A 17,800-nucleotide genomic window follows, 5' to 3' on the forward strand; every position below is an offset into this window, starting at 1 on the left:
CATAAAAAGATTTTTTTATTAAACTAGAAGAAATAACTAATACTTAGAGCCTAAATCTTAAATGACGGAGTCCAAATTAAAAACGATAGCCATCAGATGGGCCCAGGTTAATTGAAAGAAATTTTACTAGGAGTAAAGACACTGGTTAATGGTTTCTTCATGTGCTAAGAATGTGTGAAATCTGTAATGTTCTTCCTGCGATGAGCCATTCACTCCACCTCACTACCATTATCTCTACTCTCTGGGTGGGAGGTGGAGTCTAGGATGGAGTGGGAAGGGCTAGTAATCGAAGGTTTAAAAGGGCAGTTTCCCTAGTAGGATTTCTTCCTTGTGAAAAGATACCTGTAGTCACTGCCATGGTAAGGCTTGATACTTATTTAAAACTGGACTTAGTAAAATATTTTTCAAAGAGGCAAGCCTGTTTTTCGTAGGCACTTGGGCTGGAGTTCTGAAGTGAATGTTACAGTGCCTGTGCCAGGCAGTGTAATGGTGGCACAGCAGTTCAGTGGAAGGAATTTACAAGACTGTTTGTCCAGCTGCTTCCTACCTGCAGATCTTCCTTTCAGTCGAGACTCTAAGGCTTATAGGGTTTTTTTTCTTTTGTTTTTGTATTGGTTTTAAATGGGGAGGATCCACCAAGGTTCCTGTCAGATCTCAGGAGCCCAGGCATCTGTAGTGCCCATGAATGTGTTATAGTTTATTTATTTGTGCTGTTGTGCAGATTTTCAGAGGGAGAAATGGGGCAGAGTGTTCTGATTCGTGAAGTGCTCATTTAGAGATAGAGAATGAAACTCCCTTCTGGAGAGGTTATAAGGACACTTGCTTTCCAGATTCACCAGGGTGGGTAATGGGTGCTTCTGACATTCATGTGCCTGAGAAGTAGTATGGCTGTGCCAAACCCGTAGTGCCTAGTGTAACACCTGGCATATAGTAGGCACTAAAATAATAGCATGGCCCTCTGGTTGGCATTGAGTGTAGTGAAATCGATGATGTTCTTAGAAGCAGAGAGTTTCACGCTTTTGTTAATTTCGTAGGAACACAGGCAGACCTACGGGAATACTCGGGAACCTCTCTTGGAAAACCTGACTAGCGAGTATGACTTGGATCTTTTCCGACGAGCACAAGCCCGGGCTTCAGAGGATTTGGTGAGTAGTAAACCTGCAGTGGAGGACCACTTGTGATGGGCCGTTAGAATTGCCCAGGAAAATGATTAGCAGTCAGTTTGATGGGAATTAAATGTACCTTGCCGCTTGAGTCTCTTTCCCCTGCATTCCCCCAGCTTTCCTTATTTGAAACTGTCTCCCTTCCTATTCATATTTAAAATTAATTACCCCTCCTCCCTTCCCTCATCCCTTAGGATTTCCCCCTCCACCTCAATTCCTGGAAGGACCTGTTTGGTGGAGGTAGTTAGCTGGATAAAACAAGTAGGTGCCCCTTTGTCTGAGTTGAGTAATTTGCAATTCAGCGAACCTGGAGACCGGGAGATGCCTCCTGTTGTTCTCCTCTCCCAAACAGGAACTCTGCTTGGCAGGATTGCCTCAGCCCTCAGTACAGCTATAAAAGAATAAAAAGAATAGTGAAGAGGAATAATGAGAAAGGTGGTTGTCACATACTTTAGAATTAATCTTTGATACAGCCAATTTTTACCTACTAAGCTGGATTTTCTGTTCTGACTTTTATTTACAGTTAGTTTTGATACTAGGCAGAATTTTCAACATGAATTTTCAGGCAGTCTCTGTAAAGGGAATCTTTTCCTTTTTAATTGTATTGAATACTTCACTTGAATAGGTTTGTTACGTTTGGCAGGCGGCTCGCTAGCTGCTCTCAGCCAGGATGGGCCGCCACTGCTGGTTCCCTGTGGGTATTCCTGGAGCCGCGCCTTTCCTAGGCTGGCCTTTCCTAAACTAGCCATCCTTAGTGTCTGCCTGGTGTGCTTGAAAAGGATTTCTGCAGCCAGCTTATAGCCACCGAGTGGAGGTAGAGACCCAACTGTATTTTCTACTTTCTAGACTTCAAATTTCAGAGTCAAAGCATTGTCCGTGTTTTAGACATGCTTTTTAAAGGACCTAAGTTGAGAGGGTTGGGTATGTGTCATGCCAATCTACACAACTTTATAAAAGCTTTTGGAGAGTATATTTTAGATAATTTTTTCTATTCAGTTTTAGTGTTCCGATGTTCAAGAGATGAGACCTCTAAATGTGTTTTTTTTCATGATAGCATGTACATAGGCTTACAAAAACAAAAATCATTTTAGTTGATAATCTATATGAGTTTGAACTGTGCGGGTTCACTTATACATGGATGTTTTCCAATAAATACTGAAAATGTATTTATTAATATTTTCTTTGTTCTAGCTTACGTTAAAGAATATAGTATATAACATACAAAATACATGTTAATACTCTGTTCATGTTAACGATAAGGCTTCTGGTCAACAATAGGCTATTAGTATTTAAGTTCTGTCATAGTCTAAAGTTATACACCCGCCTGACCTGTGGTGGCGCAGTGGATAAAGTGTTGATCTGGAACACTGAGGTTGCCGGTTTGAAACCCTGGGCTTGCCTTGTCAAGGCACATATAGGAGTTGATGCTTCCTGCTCCTTACCCTTTTCTCTCTCTCCTCTCTCTAAAATATATACATTTTAAAAAATTCTTGTAAAAAAAGATAAAGTTATACACTGATTTTCCACCGTATGGCGGTGGGGGTCAGTGTCCCTAACCCCCCACATTGTTCAAGCTTGAACTATAATTCTAATTCTCCTTTGACTTTTGATTTCTTCTCTATAATAGGAGAAGTTAAGGCTGCAAGGCCAAATCACAGAGGGGAGCAACATGATTAAAACAATTGCTTTTGGTCGCTATGAGCTTGATACTTGGTACCATTCTCCCTATCCTGAAGAATATGCACGACTGGGACGTCTGTATATGTGTGAATTTTGTTTAAAATACATGAAGAGCCAAACGATACTCCGCCGGCACATGGTAAGTTGTCTGGGTTTTCCTGACCATGGTTGCCATCAGCTGTAGAATCTCTAAATTTTGATGTGTATCTAGATGACATTTATCAAAGCATCTTTTAGTGGTCTGCAGTAATGGGATGAAGGCATAGGAAATTGAAAGTCACATTTCAGGGTGATGGCAGACACCTTCCCCTTCCCTTTCCCCTTCCCCTTCCCCTTCCCCTTCCCCTTCCCCTTCCCCTTCCCCTTCCCCTTCCCCTTCCCCTTCCCCTTTTTCCTTTCTTCCTTTCTTCCTTTCTTCCATTTTTTTAGTGAGAGAGAGAAAGAGATAGGAAGGGAAAGAGATGAGAGATCAACTCATAGTTGCGGCACTAATTGTTCATTGATTGCTTTATCATATGTGCCTTGACTGGTGGCTCCAGCCCAGCCAGTGACACCTTGCTCAAGCCGGCAACCTCGGGGTCTCGAACCTGGATCCTCAGCATCCCAGTCTGACGCTTTGTCCACTGAGCCACTGCCTGATCAGGCTGCTCTTTCCCATTTATTCTTTGGATATGAATTACCTTTGCCCTTAGTTTTTATGTGTTCCAAGTTAGATGAAAATAAATAGACTTCATTAACAGAATGGGTCCTTTGGTGCCTTCTCAAGTTGTTTATTGCTTTTTGGTTTCTGCGAATCCTTCTCCCTGAAAGAATCTGATTTGATTGTTGACATATGCTTACTAGATATTTTGCAGCTTTAGCCACTTTTTCCCCCCTAGTTTTGGAATTTAAAGTCTAAAGGGACTTTCTGCCATGGAGTAGGGATGGGGAAAGGGTAAGGGGCAGCGATGAATCTCTCAGACGAGAAACCTGGTTTCTTGGTTTCTTATTCCCATAGACATACCATAATTTGGCTCTAAGCCTTTTAGGGGGTTTCTTCTCCTTCCCCTTCTGTCTTTACTTCCCACGATTTTCATACGCCCAGCCTTATAAACAAGGCTTCCCATGGGTTCTGTCTTATCTTCTTTCCCCAGTTTGGTGATGCTGTCTTTTTGTATTTCCACCTCTGGAGCACAGTCTAGCATGATGGCCCAAAGCTACTCCTATGCATGAAGTCCTTGAGACTTTAGTACACATGACTTGGGGTGAGGCCAGAGTGCTGGAGGGGAAGTGATGGGCAAAGACTGTAGGGACACTAGGGCACAGGGGATGATGGTATCAGAAGGGCTGGTCTCAATGATTGTAGGCCACGCACATAAACTAAAACATGGTCTTGCTACTTGAAAGTAAGACTGGTACTTGTATTGATGTGAATACTTACCATTTCTGTCTCTTTTCTTCCCTTTTGTCTCTGGTTATTGAGTGGCACTAGCCAATAAACAGCCAAAGGGGACAAGAAATAGTGGTAGATGGAGAAAACAAAGAGTCTGGATAAATCTGATGGTCAAGTAAACAATTCTGAATTTTTGAGCATCTACTGTACTAAATGAATTCTAAAAACCAAATTTCAGGAAATGAAAACCTATTTTAATACATCCTTCTGATTCTTGTTGTTTCAGGCAGAGTCACTGAAATGGGTCTTTGCTGGGCAGTTGGCCAAAAGTTTGGCTTCTCTTTTTAAAACAAGTAACAGTTGTGTCAGTTTGGCTATTGTTGGGGAAAGCCACATGATTTAAAGGGGTAGTGATAGGGACAAACTGTAGGTGGAACTTCCTTGAAGCAGTCTCAGTTAATACTGGGATTTACATGTGACAAATTAGGTTATGATTCTTGAGTTGACCAAAAGTCACAATAAAATTAATAGAAAATGCTCTGGTTATGTACATAGGCTTTAAATATATTTACATAAAACTTTTCAAGAATTCACCTATCAATATTTACAGCAGTGCTTTTCAACCGGTGTGCTTTAAGAATCTTTAAAACATGGAATACTTAACTATTTAGTCAGGGGCACTGATTTCTCTTCCCTTAGATGGTCAAAAAAATGACGGCAACCAACACAACAATTACTGTCCAGTGTGAATGCCTTGTCTTTAATCATAGATTATATTAGAGTTATATCTTATTGGTTGTATTGCATAATATGGTTGTATCTAATTGATTAATTCTTGGTGCCAGAAGTTCTTATATACAAGTACAGGCACCTGATTTTTTATTTTTATTTTTATTTATTTTTAAATAAAGGCAGAGAGAGGGATAGACAGACAGGAATGGAGAGAGATGAGAAGTATCAATCATTTGTTTGTTTTTTTATTAAAAAAAAATTTTTTTAAAGAGTACTTTATTTTTTAATTTTTTTTTTTTTTTTTTTTTTTTTTTTTTTCTCACTTTTCTGAAGCTGGAAACAGGGAGAGACAGTCAGACAGACTCCCGCATGCGCCGGACCGGGATCCACCCGGCACGCCCACCAGGGGCGACGCTCTGCCCATCCTGGGCGTCGCCATGTTGGGACCAGAGCCACTCTAGCACCTGAGGAAGAGGCCACAGAGCCATCCCCAGCGCCCGGGCCATCTTTGCTCCAATGGAGCCTTGGCTGCGGGAGGGGAAGAGAGAGACAGAGAGGAAAGCGCGGCGGAGGGGTGGAGAAGCAAATGGGCGCTTCTCCTGTGTGCCCTGGCCGGGAATCGAACCCGGGTCCTCCGCACGCTAGGCCGACGCTCTACCGCTGAGCCAACCGGCCAGGGCTAATTTTTATTTTTTTACATAGAGCGAGAGTCAGAGAGAGGGTTAGATAGGGACAGACAGACAGGAACATAGATGAGAAGCATCAATCATCAGTTTTTCATGTGGCACTTTAGTTGTTCATTGATTGCTTTCTCATATGTGCCTTGACTACGGGCCTTCAGCAGACCTAGTAACCCCTTGTTCGAGCCAGTGACCTTGGGTCCAAGCTGGTGAGCTTTGCTCAAACCAGACGAGCCTGCGCTCAAGCTAGCGACCTCGGAGTCTCGAACCTGGGTCCTCCGCATCCCAGCCCGACACTCTATCCACTGCACCACCACCTGGTCAGGCCAGGCACCTGATTTTTTAAAAAGTTACTTTAGATAAAAAAAGGGTAGGTAAATTTATTACTATTCCTGTATTTTTGTAACTCAATCAAAATTATACATATTTTTTGTCAGATTGGCAAAAATATTTTTTGGTGTGCCGCAGAATTTTAGTAATTTGTTTATGTGTGCCATAAGATGGAAACAGTCGAAAATCACTGATTTACAGCAATGGCTGACTTGCTGCTTTAAATCTATTAGCAATTGAGTGTAAGGAAAGGGGTACCTGTGCCCCCTTGTGGCCAAGTTCCGCACAGGTGCTGCCGCCAGTTCCCCTCCCCCTCACACCCGAGCTTCCTGGTGTTCAGCCAGGCTGCCTTCCACACCCCCTTCCTTATTTTTTTGGTGCCACAGAGGGACTTGCTCCTCCTTCCTTATATAACAAAGGGGGCACTTGGGGGCAACCAGAGAAGTTACTGGTAAAGGTGAGAGTCAAGTACTGTCTTTACTTAGTAACGCTGAGCTGCCTGAAGTAAGCTGCTTAAGAATGCCCTATTGTTACAAGGCATTTTCTAATAAGCAAGGGTATTTTTTTATTTATCTGGCTTTTATGTGGTAGATGGTTTTAATCTCCTGGTTTGTAGCAGTGCCAGAATATAACCCAGAAAACTTGTTCCAAACTGCTATAAAATATAAATATGTTAAGAGTTGTTTAGAAGCCTTAAATTGTTTTGCTGGGGAAAAAAATCTGATGCATATTCTTAACTGTGTCCAGCTGTCTGTCATCTCAGCTGACTGTGATTCTTTCTTCCTTTTGAGCTGCAATCTTGTTGGGGAGGCTTGGTTCCCTGATGTGAATTCCATTCTCTTGCAGGCCAAGTGTGTGTGGAAACACCCACCCGGTGATGAGATATATCGCAAAGGTTCAATATCCGTGTTTGAAGTGGATGGCAAGAAAAACAAGGTAAAACGTGGCGACCTAACAAAGAGGGTGGTAGTAGACCAGGCGGTGGCGCAGGAGAAAGAGGGTGGTAGTACATTGACAGGTTTCTGAAGGAATTCGTTTTGTGTCCGTTTCACCTTGTAAAGAAAGGTGCTCTTCTGTTGACTGAAACACACAATTTCTGCTTCATTAACAATACTGGTACAATCTTTAATTTTAGGCCTTTATCTGACCCATAAATGAACTCTGTTTTTCTGCTTCCAGATCTACTGCCAAAACCTGTGCCTGTTGGCCAAGCTTTTTCTGGACCACAAGACATTATATTATGATGTGGAGCCCTTCCTGTTCTATGTTATGACAGAAGCAGACAACACTGGCTGTCATCTGATTGGATATTTTTCCAAGGTCAGCAGGATCTGGAGATTAAGAAGCTAATGTTCAGAGCAGGGTGATTGATGTTGGCACATGGAGACTCAAATCACTGACAGGAAAAGAGTATTCTGGACAATGACAGGCCTTTCCTTTAAAAGAAAAAAAAAGGAAAATCCATATCAAAGATTGTTTAATTAAAATGTACCATTCTTTATTAAAAGCTTCTGGTTTATTCATTTCTGGAGTTGTGGGTTGGAGCTGCCTATTAATTACTGGCCAGAGCCCTGCCTACCAACCCACAAGCCTGTATCTCATAGTTAAGCCAGCTCTCCTGGCTTTGCCCTCTTCTGTTATTAGCTCAAAACTAGGAATATATTCCATTTGCCTTTTTTTTTTTAAGCTGGGTTTTTTCAGTGGTAATACCACAGTGCCTTCAAAGACTCAAGGCCAGATAGTGCTTACGACTTTTTAATATAACAGCTTTATTGAAATATAATTCCCATACCATACAATTCACTCATTGAAAGTGTACAGGGGCTTTTAGTATAGTCACAGAATTGTGCAACTACTGTACAATCCGCACATCAGTTTTCGTTACCTCAGTAAGAAAGTCTGTATCCATAAACAACACTCCTCATTTCCAATCAATCCTTCTCAGCCCTTCTGTCTATGAAGTTGCCCATTCTGGGCATTTCATGTAAATAGAACCATACAAGCCTGACCTGTGATGGCGCAGTGGGTGGTGTGACGGCCTGCAATGCTGAGGGTCAGTAGTTTGAGGCTCTCCTGATCAAGGCACATATGAGAAGCAGCTATGAGTTGATGCTTCCCGCTCCTCCCTCCCCACTTTTCTCTCTCTCCTTTCCTCTGCTTTCTAAAATCAATAAATAAAATCTTAAAAATGAAATAGAATTATACAATATGTGATTTGATTGTTTTTGACCCCCTTCCAGAATGGAGACTTTTAACTGTTTGGGATCCCTCTCTTCTCTGGTAGACAACTCCCTTTTGAAAAATTGCTTTTAAAGAGGGCTGTTCTAGACTGACGGCAGTCTGGTCCTTTTTGTGCTGCTGTAACTCAAGAACCCAGAGTCAGCCCCTTAAAGTGAGGCTGGAGGTCTCAGGGCTCTGGGAACCCTGGGGTTCGTGGCTTGCTTTGGCTATCGTAAAGGCTGTGGACCAGCTGTGAGCTGGACAGCCGCTCCCAGGACTGGTTAGCCAGGTACTTTGCAAGCAGCCTTATTTGAATCTGTGGGACTGCTGACACCTTTGGTTCTAAACCTGCATGACCTGCTCCTCTGTTTGTTCTTGGTTTTAGGAGAAGAATTCATTCCTCAACTACAATGTATCCTGTATCCTCACCATGCCTCAGTACATGAGACAGGGCTATGGCAAGATGCTCATTGATTTCAGTAAGTGAAACTGCTAAGCTTCACATGGCAGGGACCATGTGGATGTTGTGTTTTTGTCCTGTGGTCTACAGTTCCTGGCTTGGAACAGATGTATACCGATACTAAGTGCATGAGTGAGTGGGCAAAACCTGAACATCAACCATTGGCCTGATACACATTAAATACTTAATGAATACAGGAACCCGAGCTTGGTACCTGATGGTAGGAGATATAGGAGAGAGTAAGCTTGTTAGGATTATCTTGGCTTGAGGTTTATGAACAGCACAGATCTGATAAGGGTTCAAATCTGTTCATGGATGTTAAAGATTTCAGCTTTATAAAGACTTTTCTGCCTGACCAGGCCGTGGCGCAGTGGATAGAGCGTCAGACTGGGATGCAGAGGACCTGGGTTCGAGACCCCAAGGTTGCCAGCTTGAGCGCGGGCTCATCTGGTTTGAGGAAAAGCCCACCAGCTTGAACCCAAGGTCACTGGCTCCAGCAAGGGGTTACTCGGTCTGCTGAAGGCCCGCGGTCAAGGCACATATGAGAAAGCAATCGATGAACAACTAAGGTGTTGCAATGCGCAATGAAAAACTAATGATTGATGCTTCTTATCTCTCTCCGTTCCTGTCTGTCTGTCCTTGTCTATCCCTCTCTCTGACTCACTCTCTGTCTTTGTAAAAAATAAAAAAATTAAAATAAAAATGTTTAGAAACTTCCTTTAAAAAAAAAAAAAGACTTTTCTGGTGGCAACCAGTATGCCTGACAAGAGGCTTTGGGCCTCATTAATTGTGGCCTCTGGAAATTTGCCTACTCACTAGAATTTTATTTGTAACTCCCAAATCAATACTGTGGGCACTTGTGCTATCATTTGTGGATATGCACACAGCAGCAAAAAATAAATCACCACACATTCCAGCCAAGGTCAAACAAGGTGCCTTGTTTCAGCTGAGTAGTATAAACAAGTGTTTTTTCCATAGTCTTAGTGCCATGTTTTTCATATTTTTGTGCTTTTTTGTTGCTGATTTTAAATGGCTCCTAAGTGTAGTGCTAAAATATTATACTATCTAGAAAGGCTTTGATGTGTCTTAATGAGAAAAATGTCAGGCTTCATTTAGGATAGCTCATTGTGCTGTTGGCTGTGATCAGTGCCACTGTGTCAACAATATATAATATATATTACACAAGTTGTTAAACAGAAACACAGAAATGAGGTTATGTATTGATTGGTTGCTGAAAATGTGACCAGAGGCTTGCAAGAACCTAGCTCTGTTTTCCTAAATGTAATGGTTCAATATTTGCTTATTCAGTGTTCACGGTAACTTTCTAGACCATAATTACAGTAAAAAACATGAATCATTGTATTTTATTCAGTGTTCACAGTTATTTGACATATTTTAGTCAAAATAAGAATTTTTAGAATTCTGAGGGGAGATAGTGTATCTTTAATAAACTTGATTTTGTGGAAATTTTCAAACACACAAAAGAAGAATATAATAAAACTCCCTTAGTGATTATCATTTTATGACCAGTCTTGTTTTACCTTTATTCCCACCTTCAATTATTTTATTTTATTTTATTTTATTTTATTTTTTGTATTTTTCTGAAGTTGGAAACAGGGAGGCAGTCAGACAGACTCCCGCATGCGCCCCACCGGGACACACCTGGCATGCCCACCAGGGGGTGATGCTCTGCCCATCTGGGGCGTTGCTCTGTCGCAACCAGAGCCATTCTAGCACCTAAGGCAGAGGCCACAGAGCCATCCTCAGCGCCCAGGCCAACTTTGCTCCAGTGGAGCCCTGGCTGCAGGAGGGGAAGAGGGAGACAGAGAGGAAGGAGAGGCAGAGGGGTGGAGAAGCAGATGAGCGCTTCTCCTGTGTGTCCTGGCCGAGAATCAAACCCAGGACTCCTGCACGCCAAGCTGACGCTCTACCACTAAGCCAACCGGCCAGGGCCCCTTCAATTATTTTAATATCTCTAAAAGATAAGTTCTTTTAAACCTTAAAGAAAAACAAAACCAAAAATTTTCATAAATTACGCTACTTGCCCTAATATTATAATTTTGTTCTTTAAGAAAAAAAATACCCTTTTTACTTAGATTCAGATAGAATTGTTATACTGTATTGGAACTGATAGGTGTGGTTTCTAAAACATTTTTAATCTGAAAGTTCTCAGTTCATCTCTTTTTTTTTTTTCTTTGCTACGTATTTGTGAAGAAAGCAGCTTAGTTTTCCAGTAGTTTCCCAGACTATGATACGAATTTTGCTGGCTTATCCCTGTAGTATTAAATGATAAAATGGTTAGCTGTTATAACTAGAGGCTTCCTTTTTTTTTTTCTTTTGGTGACAGAGAGGGATAGATAGGGACAGGCAGGAAGGGAGAGAGATGAGAAGCATCAATTGTTTGTTGCAGGACCTTAGTTGTTCATTGATTGCTTTCTCATGTGTCTTGACTGGGGGGACTACAGCAGACCGAAAGACCCCTTGCTCGAGCCAGCGACCTTGGACTCAAGCTGGTGAGCCTTGCTCAAACCAGATGAGCCCACGTTCAAGCTGGCAACCTTGGGGTTTTGAACCTGGGTCCTCTGCGTCCCAGTCTGATGCTCTATCCACTGCGCCACTGTCTTGTCGGGCACTAGAGGCTTCTTGAGATCCGAGTCCCCTCAACTACTTCATAGGTGGTAACTGAGATAATCTATTCTTTTTTTTCTTTTTTAAAGCAACATTATTGAGGTATAATTTATATACCATTTATACATTCATTTTAAATGTATAATTCAGTAATTTTTTTTTAAACTAAATTTAAAGAGTTGTACAATCACCCTCACAATCCAGGTTTAGTTTTCATCTTCCCCTCCAAAAAAAATCTCATATTTATTAGCAGTAATTAATTTCCCATGTCCCCATCTCCGAGTTTGAGGAATCTCTTAATCTATTTTTTAAAAAATACAGCATAGTTATTAGATGTTTATATAACTTATGAAGCGATCACCCTAAGAAGTCTGGTGCCCATGTGACACCATACATAAGGATTACATGTTATTAACTAATCTACTTTTTGACTCCATGAATCTTGCCATTCTGGACTTTTCATCTAAATGGGGGCGTTTAGCACATGCTCCCGTCTGTGTGGCTTCTTTCACATAGCATGCGGTGTTCGAGGTTCATCCATGTTGCAGCATGTATCAGTACTTTACTGCGACTAGATTGGAGCAGTGAAGGGAAACGCCTGCACAACTGAATAGAAACTTCTCTTAGCTCTTTATCTCCGGAGGTTTCTCACTGAAGTAGTTTTAAGGTAATTAGATTATGGATTCCATTGGGAAGGCAATATCAGGACTTCTAGATCTTCGGAACAATTCCTCAGGTTCTTTGCCAGTTTACTGAAGGATGTGATAAGGATATATGTGAACATAAAAGATGGAGGAGTTGCCCTGGCCAGATGGCCCAGTGAGTTGGAGCATTGTCCTAAAGCGCAGAGGTTGTCAGTTCCATCCCCCATCAGCCAGTCAGGGCGCACACAGAAACAAATAGATGATCCTTTCTCTTGTCTCTCTTTCTCCTTCTCCCCATCTTCTCTCTCAAATCAATAAAATAAAGTTTTTTGTTTTTTTTAATGGAAGACACACACAGGGCAGGTATGAGGAAAGGGTGTGGAGCGCCCAGGCCCTCTTCATGGGCACCATTCTCCCTGCGATTCCATGTGGTCACCAACCCTGAAGCTCCGATAATCTATTCTTAAAGGTCAAAATTTGAAAAATAAGAGCTCTGTGATGAAATGAAGTCCTGTCCCAGTTCTTACCTACCCTGTTTCCAGTACACACCTACAGATGATCATTGCTGTTAAAGCTTCTGTTGATGCTTTCCAGAAATTTTTAGTGTCTATTACAGTAAATGCAAATACCCATTCTTTCCCTTTCGCTTCACAGAGGTGGCAGACCTGTACTTTTACACCTTCTTCCATATTGGCACACGGTTCTTTTATAGTAGAATGAGATATAAAGTATTTCTTAAGTCTATGTTTTTGTTCCCTGGCAGGTTATTTGCTCTCCAAAGTGGAAGAAAAAGTTGGCTCTCCGGAACGTCCACTCTCAGATCTGGGGCTCATAAGCTATCGCAGTTACTGGAAGGAAGTGCTTCTTCGTTACCTGCATAATTTCCAAGGCAAAGAGATTTCTATCAAAGGTTGGTTTTTGATTCTAGAATAGTCTTTACCCAAGATGTTAACATCACTGAATATTTGGACTTTTCCATTGGCCCAGTTCATGCTTTGTAAGCTGCAATGCTAATGCCCCATTCTGTGTTTTATCTGACTCTAACACAAGGCCCACTGAATATGGGCCACCACAGAGACCCTTAGAGGTTCCTAAGGGTGCCAGAGCACTTGGCTTTAAGGACTGGTGATGTGATTTGGTTTCTCAGCTTTCATGTTGCTAACATTTCAGTTCTTAACAAAAGTTCAAAAATGAAGAAAAACTTTTTTGAGTCTTTGGCACATACAAGAGCTTCTAAGACATCCCTATATGTTTACACAGAGGTAGAAGAATTTAGTGGTGTGTCTGACCTTGATTTCTATCCGGGCAGAGTGGTTTCTTACTGTAATATCTGTCTTCTGTAGTTATTTGGACTGGTCAAATGAATGCTTTTTAAACCCTTACTGAGCAGGTTGGGTTGGGTATCAAAGGTTCCAACCATTTGCATCCATTTGGGTAACCCTGTAAGGGAGGGGGTGGGGTTGGCCTGGGAGAGGGGAGCTTGATAAGGGAGTCTGCACTTCAGCCAAGTTCTTAGTAGCTCTTCTGTTTCAGAAATTAGCCAAGAAACAGCTGTGAATCCTGTGGACATTGTCAGCACTCTGCAAGCCCTTCAGATGCTCAAGTATTGGAAAGGAAAACACCTAGTTTTAAAGAGACAGGTAAAGTTTTTGGGTTTTTGTTTTTTTTTTAATTTATTGGAGTGACACTGGTTAGCAGAATTATATAGGTTTCTGGTGCCCAATTCTACAACACATCTCGGTACTCCGTGTTGTGTGTTCACCAGCCCCGAATCGAGTCTTTGTCCATCTCCATGTATCTCCCGTCTACCCTCCTCCACCTCCCCTCACTCCCTACAGTCACCAGGCTGTTGTCCATGTCCATGAGTTTTTCTTTTTCTTTTCTCTTTTTCTTTCCTTTGTCCTTTTTTGCTCAACCCTCCAGCCCCCTGCCCCCTGCCGGCTGTCAGTCTCTCTCTATGTTTGAGTCTGAGAAGGTAAAGTTTTTATCAGCTGCTTGCTCATAACTGAATGTCCCTTGAGTCCTAGCAAAGCAACGTGAGGCCTTAACACCCTCAAGGCAACTTTTCCTTCTTAAAAGAATTTGACTGTGTGCGCCTCTTACATGGTCTCGTTTCTCAGCGGCAGTGGCCCTTCCTCAGACTTATCCTGCTTTCTCTTACCGGAAGCTTTTGGTAAGCTGCTGTCTCATTCAGATGACACAAGTGAAGCAGCTGTATGCCGGATAGCAACTCCATTATTCGATGATTTCTTTAGATTGGAGAACATTGCCCATCTGTAGAGGGGAATAAACTCCAGGACTTGTGGAAGTGGTTTTAAATTCCTTTAAGAAATGACATCTGCATCATCTCAGTATGCAAGGCTGAAGGTTGCAGCCCCATCCCGGTCAGGGCGCAGGCAGGACGCAGCCGCTGAATGCGTAAATGAATGGAACAACAAGTTGATGTTTCTCTTTTTCCCCCTCTTCTCTCTAAAAAATCAATTAAAAAAAGGAAAAAGAAATAACATCTCAACTTAAACCTGTGTTTATTATTATTTTTTAAAGACTTTATTTATTGATTGTAGGGGAGAGGAGGAGCAGGAAGCGGGAAGCATCAGCTCATAGTAGCTCCTTCTCCTGTGTGCCGTGACAGGCACGCGCCTGGGTTTCAAATCAGTGATCTCAGCATTCCAGGTCTTAAACCTTTGGTGACGCCTTCTTTGCTAACAAACATTGTGGAATCCATATATAAAGCCATTTTCTTTGACTGTGTTTAATAATTTTTCCCGTTGTTCTCCTTTAGGACCTGATTGATGAGTGGATAGCCAAAGAGGCCAAGAGATCCAACTCCAATAAAACCATGGACCCCAGCTGTTTAAAATGGACCCCTCCCAAGGGCACATAAAGTGACCTGTTACTCTGAGCCAGCGAACCCCAGCAGTAGGAATCCGTACCCTAGGGATCTGTCTGTCATTTCTGTTACTCTTGTGATTGGCAAGTACAGTATCCTTTGGGAAGGCCATGCCCCTCAGGACTGTCCTGGCTCCGACCTTCATGTACACTGCACCCGCTGGTTCTGAGGAACTGTTGTTTCGGCCTCAGTGAGGTTGCCCGGATGGGATCTATATTAGACTTGAGTGCAGGTCCCTCGTAGCACTGACCCAAGGTATTCTGTTTGGTACTGTACCTGTCCAGTCACCGGTTCTTTCCTCATGTTCTCTAGCCCCATGAGGTTGTGTTGTGTCTTCTAAACTTTGTAATAGTGCTTCTTCACCTGGTCGCCAGACCTCCAAATATAGTTGCCACTGCCTGGATCGTTCCAATTATTCCTTCTATGTGTTTTTGGGACGGGCAGGGGAGAGGTAACACTTCGGAGTGTGTGTGCTGGGAGGGGTCCATTCCTTTGGGATTTCCTCTCACTTTAAATCTTTTTTCTCCATTTTTATGGGAAGACCTGTTTTGGTTAAAATCAGGCTGACCAGAGCCAAATAGTGTTGAAGCCCCACCCAGGGTAACAGCACATCACGTGTCCAAGTGAGATGGAGGTGGTGATTCTGTATTTTGTGTTGCATTCACCTGTGGGCAGTGGGCCATATCTTGGTGGAAGGGAATGAATACTTTTTGCCTCAGTGGAAAGTGCTCAGCAGTAAACTTTTTCTTCCCTCTTGACACCCTGCCCCTTTTTACGTTTGCAGGTGCCAAAATAACTTCCTGCTCTCCCTTTCATGCTACACGTTAACTGGTTCATCAACTGCAATCCTTTCCACCAGCACCTGTCCAATACAGCACACCTGTGCTGCCACAGAAGTTGCACTGTTTTTGTCTGAACGTCCTCGGAGAAGGAGAAACTGATTGAAGAGTATCTCAGGCCATGACTCAAAGAGGCAGAATAGCCACCCGCCATGGGCTGGCTTCTCAGCAGCGCCTCGCCCTCCCTCCAGGACTAAAGTGCTTCTGCCCTTCCCAGAGCTCCTCCATTTTCTTTTTGGGATTTGCCACCATCTCCCTATCCTCTGGTCTCCTGTTTTGGGTGATGTTTAAGTGAAGGAAGAGATGCTTCCTCTAATTTCTCTCTGGCCCATTATAACCTGCTATCTTGGGGCAGCTTTTGATGTATGACATGTCATCCTGCCCAACTCGGTCTCCTGCAACACTGCTGCTTCATGTGGAGCCCTCACCACAGTCCTGACTCTGGTCATTTGTGCCTTTCTCTTGTCATCTCTGTACACTACTTATACTCACTGTGGGTTGGGGGAGCTCATTTTAAGCATGTTCCGTGGCGGCTCCCTGCCAGTTTCAGTGTCACTGTTAAAATTTACCCAAAGCAGCTTCACTGGGGGTTTTCTTAAGAGGTAATGGCCTTTTACAGAAGCTAACCCTTCCCCACACGTGGTAGAATGTGCTGTTCTATATCTACTCAATAAAGCATGTTCTCTGCTCAAGTCTTTCACTCAGGGGCTCGTTTATTATGAAAATGGTACAGCTGGCCAGCTGCTAACGAATGGGAAGTACACCGGGGTCTGCTTTCCCTAGCAGTCGGCTATTTGTTGAGGGATGTGGTTTGGGGCTGTGAAATTTTTTTTTTTCTGATGCAGGCTATCTGTAGAGGGTGTGCTTACTCTGAACTTGTCTAGGTGGTGGAATAAATTCCCTCTGCTTCACTTTGGTCCCAACTAATAGGCATGCCTAGCAAGCACTAGTTAGTAGTATTCATTCTTCCATTCATTTTCTTCTGAATTCAAGGGCAAAGGAACCAGCAGGAAATTAGGATAGGTGGGATACAAGGATACAGGACAGTGGGAACAGGTATCCCTTCTCACCTCCAGGCTCATTAGGCAACAGTGAACTGGACCACTTCTAATAACTGACGCAGGTTGCATGGTTTTTCTGGACGGAGCTCTATTTTCCTGTAGCATTTACCCAGTGCAGGAAGAGGGAGGTCAGGCACTTACCTCTATGAGGGAAAAAAGGAGAGTAGAAATTGTGTTTGCCGGGGTGGATTTGCTCACCATAGCCAGTAGTGGTGAGCCTAACCCTGCCGGTGAACTAGGTGTCCTTTGCAATGTTTAGAGTCCTGTATGTCAGTGGTCCCCAACCCCCAGGCCATGGACCGGTACTGGTCCGCAGAGAAAATAAGTAACTTACATTATTTCCATTTTATTTATATTTAAGTCTGAATGATGTTTTATTTTTAAAAAATGACCAGATTCCCTCTGTTACATCTGTCTAAGACTTTTTTTTTTTTTGTATTTTTCTGAAGTTGGAAACGGAGGCAGTCCTGCATGCGCCCCACTGGGATCCACCCGGCACGCCCACCAGGGGGCGATGCTCTACCCATCTGGGGCGTCCCTCTGTTGCAACCAGAGCCACTCTAGCGCCTGGGGCAGAGACCAAGGAGCCATGCCCAGCGCCCGGGCCATCTTTGCTCCAATGGAGCCTGGGCTGCAGCTGCGGGAGGGGAAGAGATAGAGAGGAAGGAGAGGGGGAGGGGTGGAGAAGCAGATGGGTGCCTCCTGTGTGCCCTGGCTGGGAATCGAACCGGGACTTCCGCACGCCAGGCCAACGCTCTACCACTGAGCCAACCGGCCAGGGCCAAGACTCTTGATGTTTGTCTCAGTCACGTGATACATTTATCTGTCCCACCCTAAAGGCCGGTCCGTGAAAATATTTTCTGACATTAAACCAGTCTGTGGCCCCAAAAAGGTTTGGGACCACTGCTGTATGTCACTTAGGAGGGGTGGGGGATGGCATGAGAGAAGCTTAAGGTAATATAAAAAGACCTTTAACATTTATCGTAGGAAGATGTGTGCCCAAATCTCCCTGTTCTAGATCATTTGCATCAAAGAGGAATTATGCTCTCACATTTGGGAAAAAATAAGACCATGAGAATGGAATGTTGAGAGGTCAGGGCA

At 43.1% G+C, this 17,800-nt stretch overlaps 1 protein-coding gene across 9 annotated transcripts in view; it reads left to right on the top strand.

Moving 5' to 3' along the window:
- The window catches only part of KAT7 (lysine acetyltransferase 7), a 39,508-nt gene extending 23,178 nt beyond the window's left edge, over nt 1-16,330 (top strand). For 7 of the 9 annotated variants that reach the window (XM_066263911.1, XM_066263908.1, XM_066263914.1 and 4 more), the window contains 8 exons: nt 1,035-1,145; nt 2,791-2,982; nt 6,804-6,893; nt 7,137-7,277; nt 8,563-8,656; nt 12,673-12,819; nt 13,443-13,549; nt 14,692-16,330. In XM_066263911.1, coding sequence (XP_066120008.1) covers nt 1,035-1,145; nt 2,791-2,982; nt 6,804-6,893; nt 7,137-7,277; nt 8,563-8,656; nt 12,673-12,819; nt 13,443-13,549; nt 14,692-14,793 — 984 coding nt within the window. In that variant the 3' untranslated portion in view covers nt 14,794-16,330. The remainder of the gene's footprint in view (nt 1-1,034; nt 1,146-2,790; nt 2,983-6,803; nt 6,894-7,136; nt 7,278-8,562; nt 8,657-12,672; nt 12,820-13,442; nt 13,550-14,691) is intronic. The other 2 variants (XM_066263906.1, XM_066263913.1) reach the window with 2 other exon arrangements.
- Nucleotides 16,331-17,800: the final 1,470 nt, after the last annotated feature.

This window comes from Saccopteryx bilineata, chromosome 2 (assembly GCF_036850765.1).
Source record: "Saccopteryx bilineata isolate mSacBil1 chromosome 2, mSacBil1_pri_phased_curated, whole genome shotgun sequence".
NCBI lineage: Eukaryota > Metazoa > Chordata > Mammalia > Chiroptera > Emballonuridae > Saccopteryx > Saccopteryx bilineata.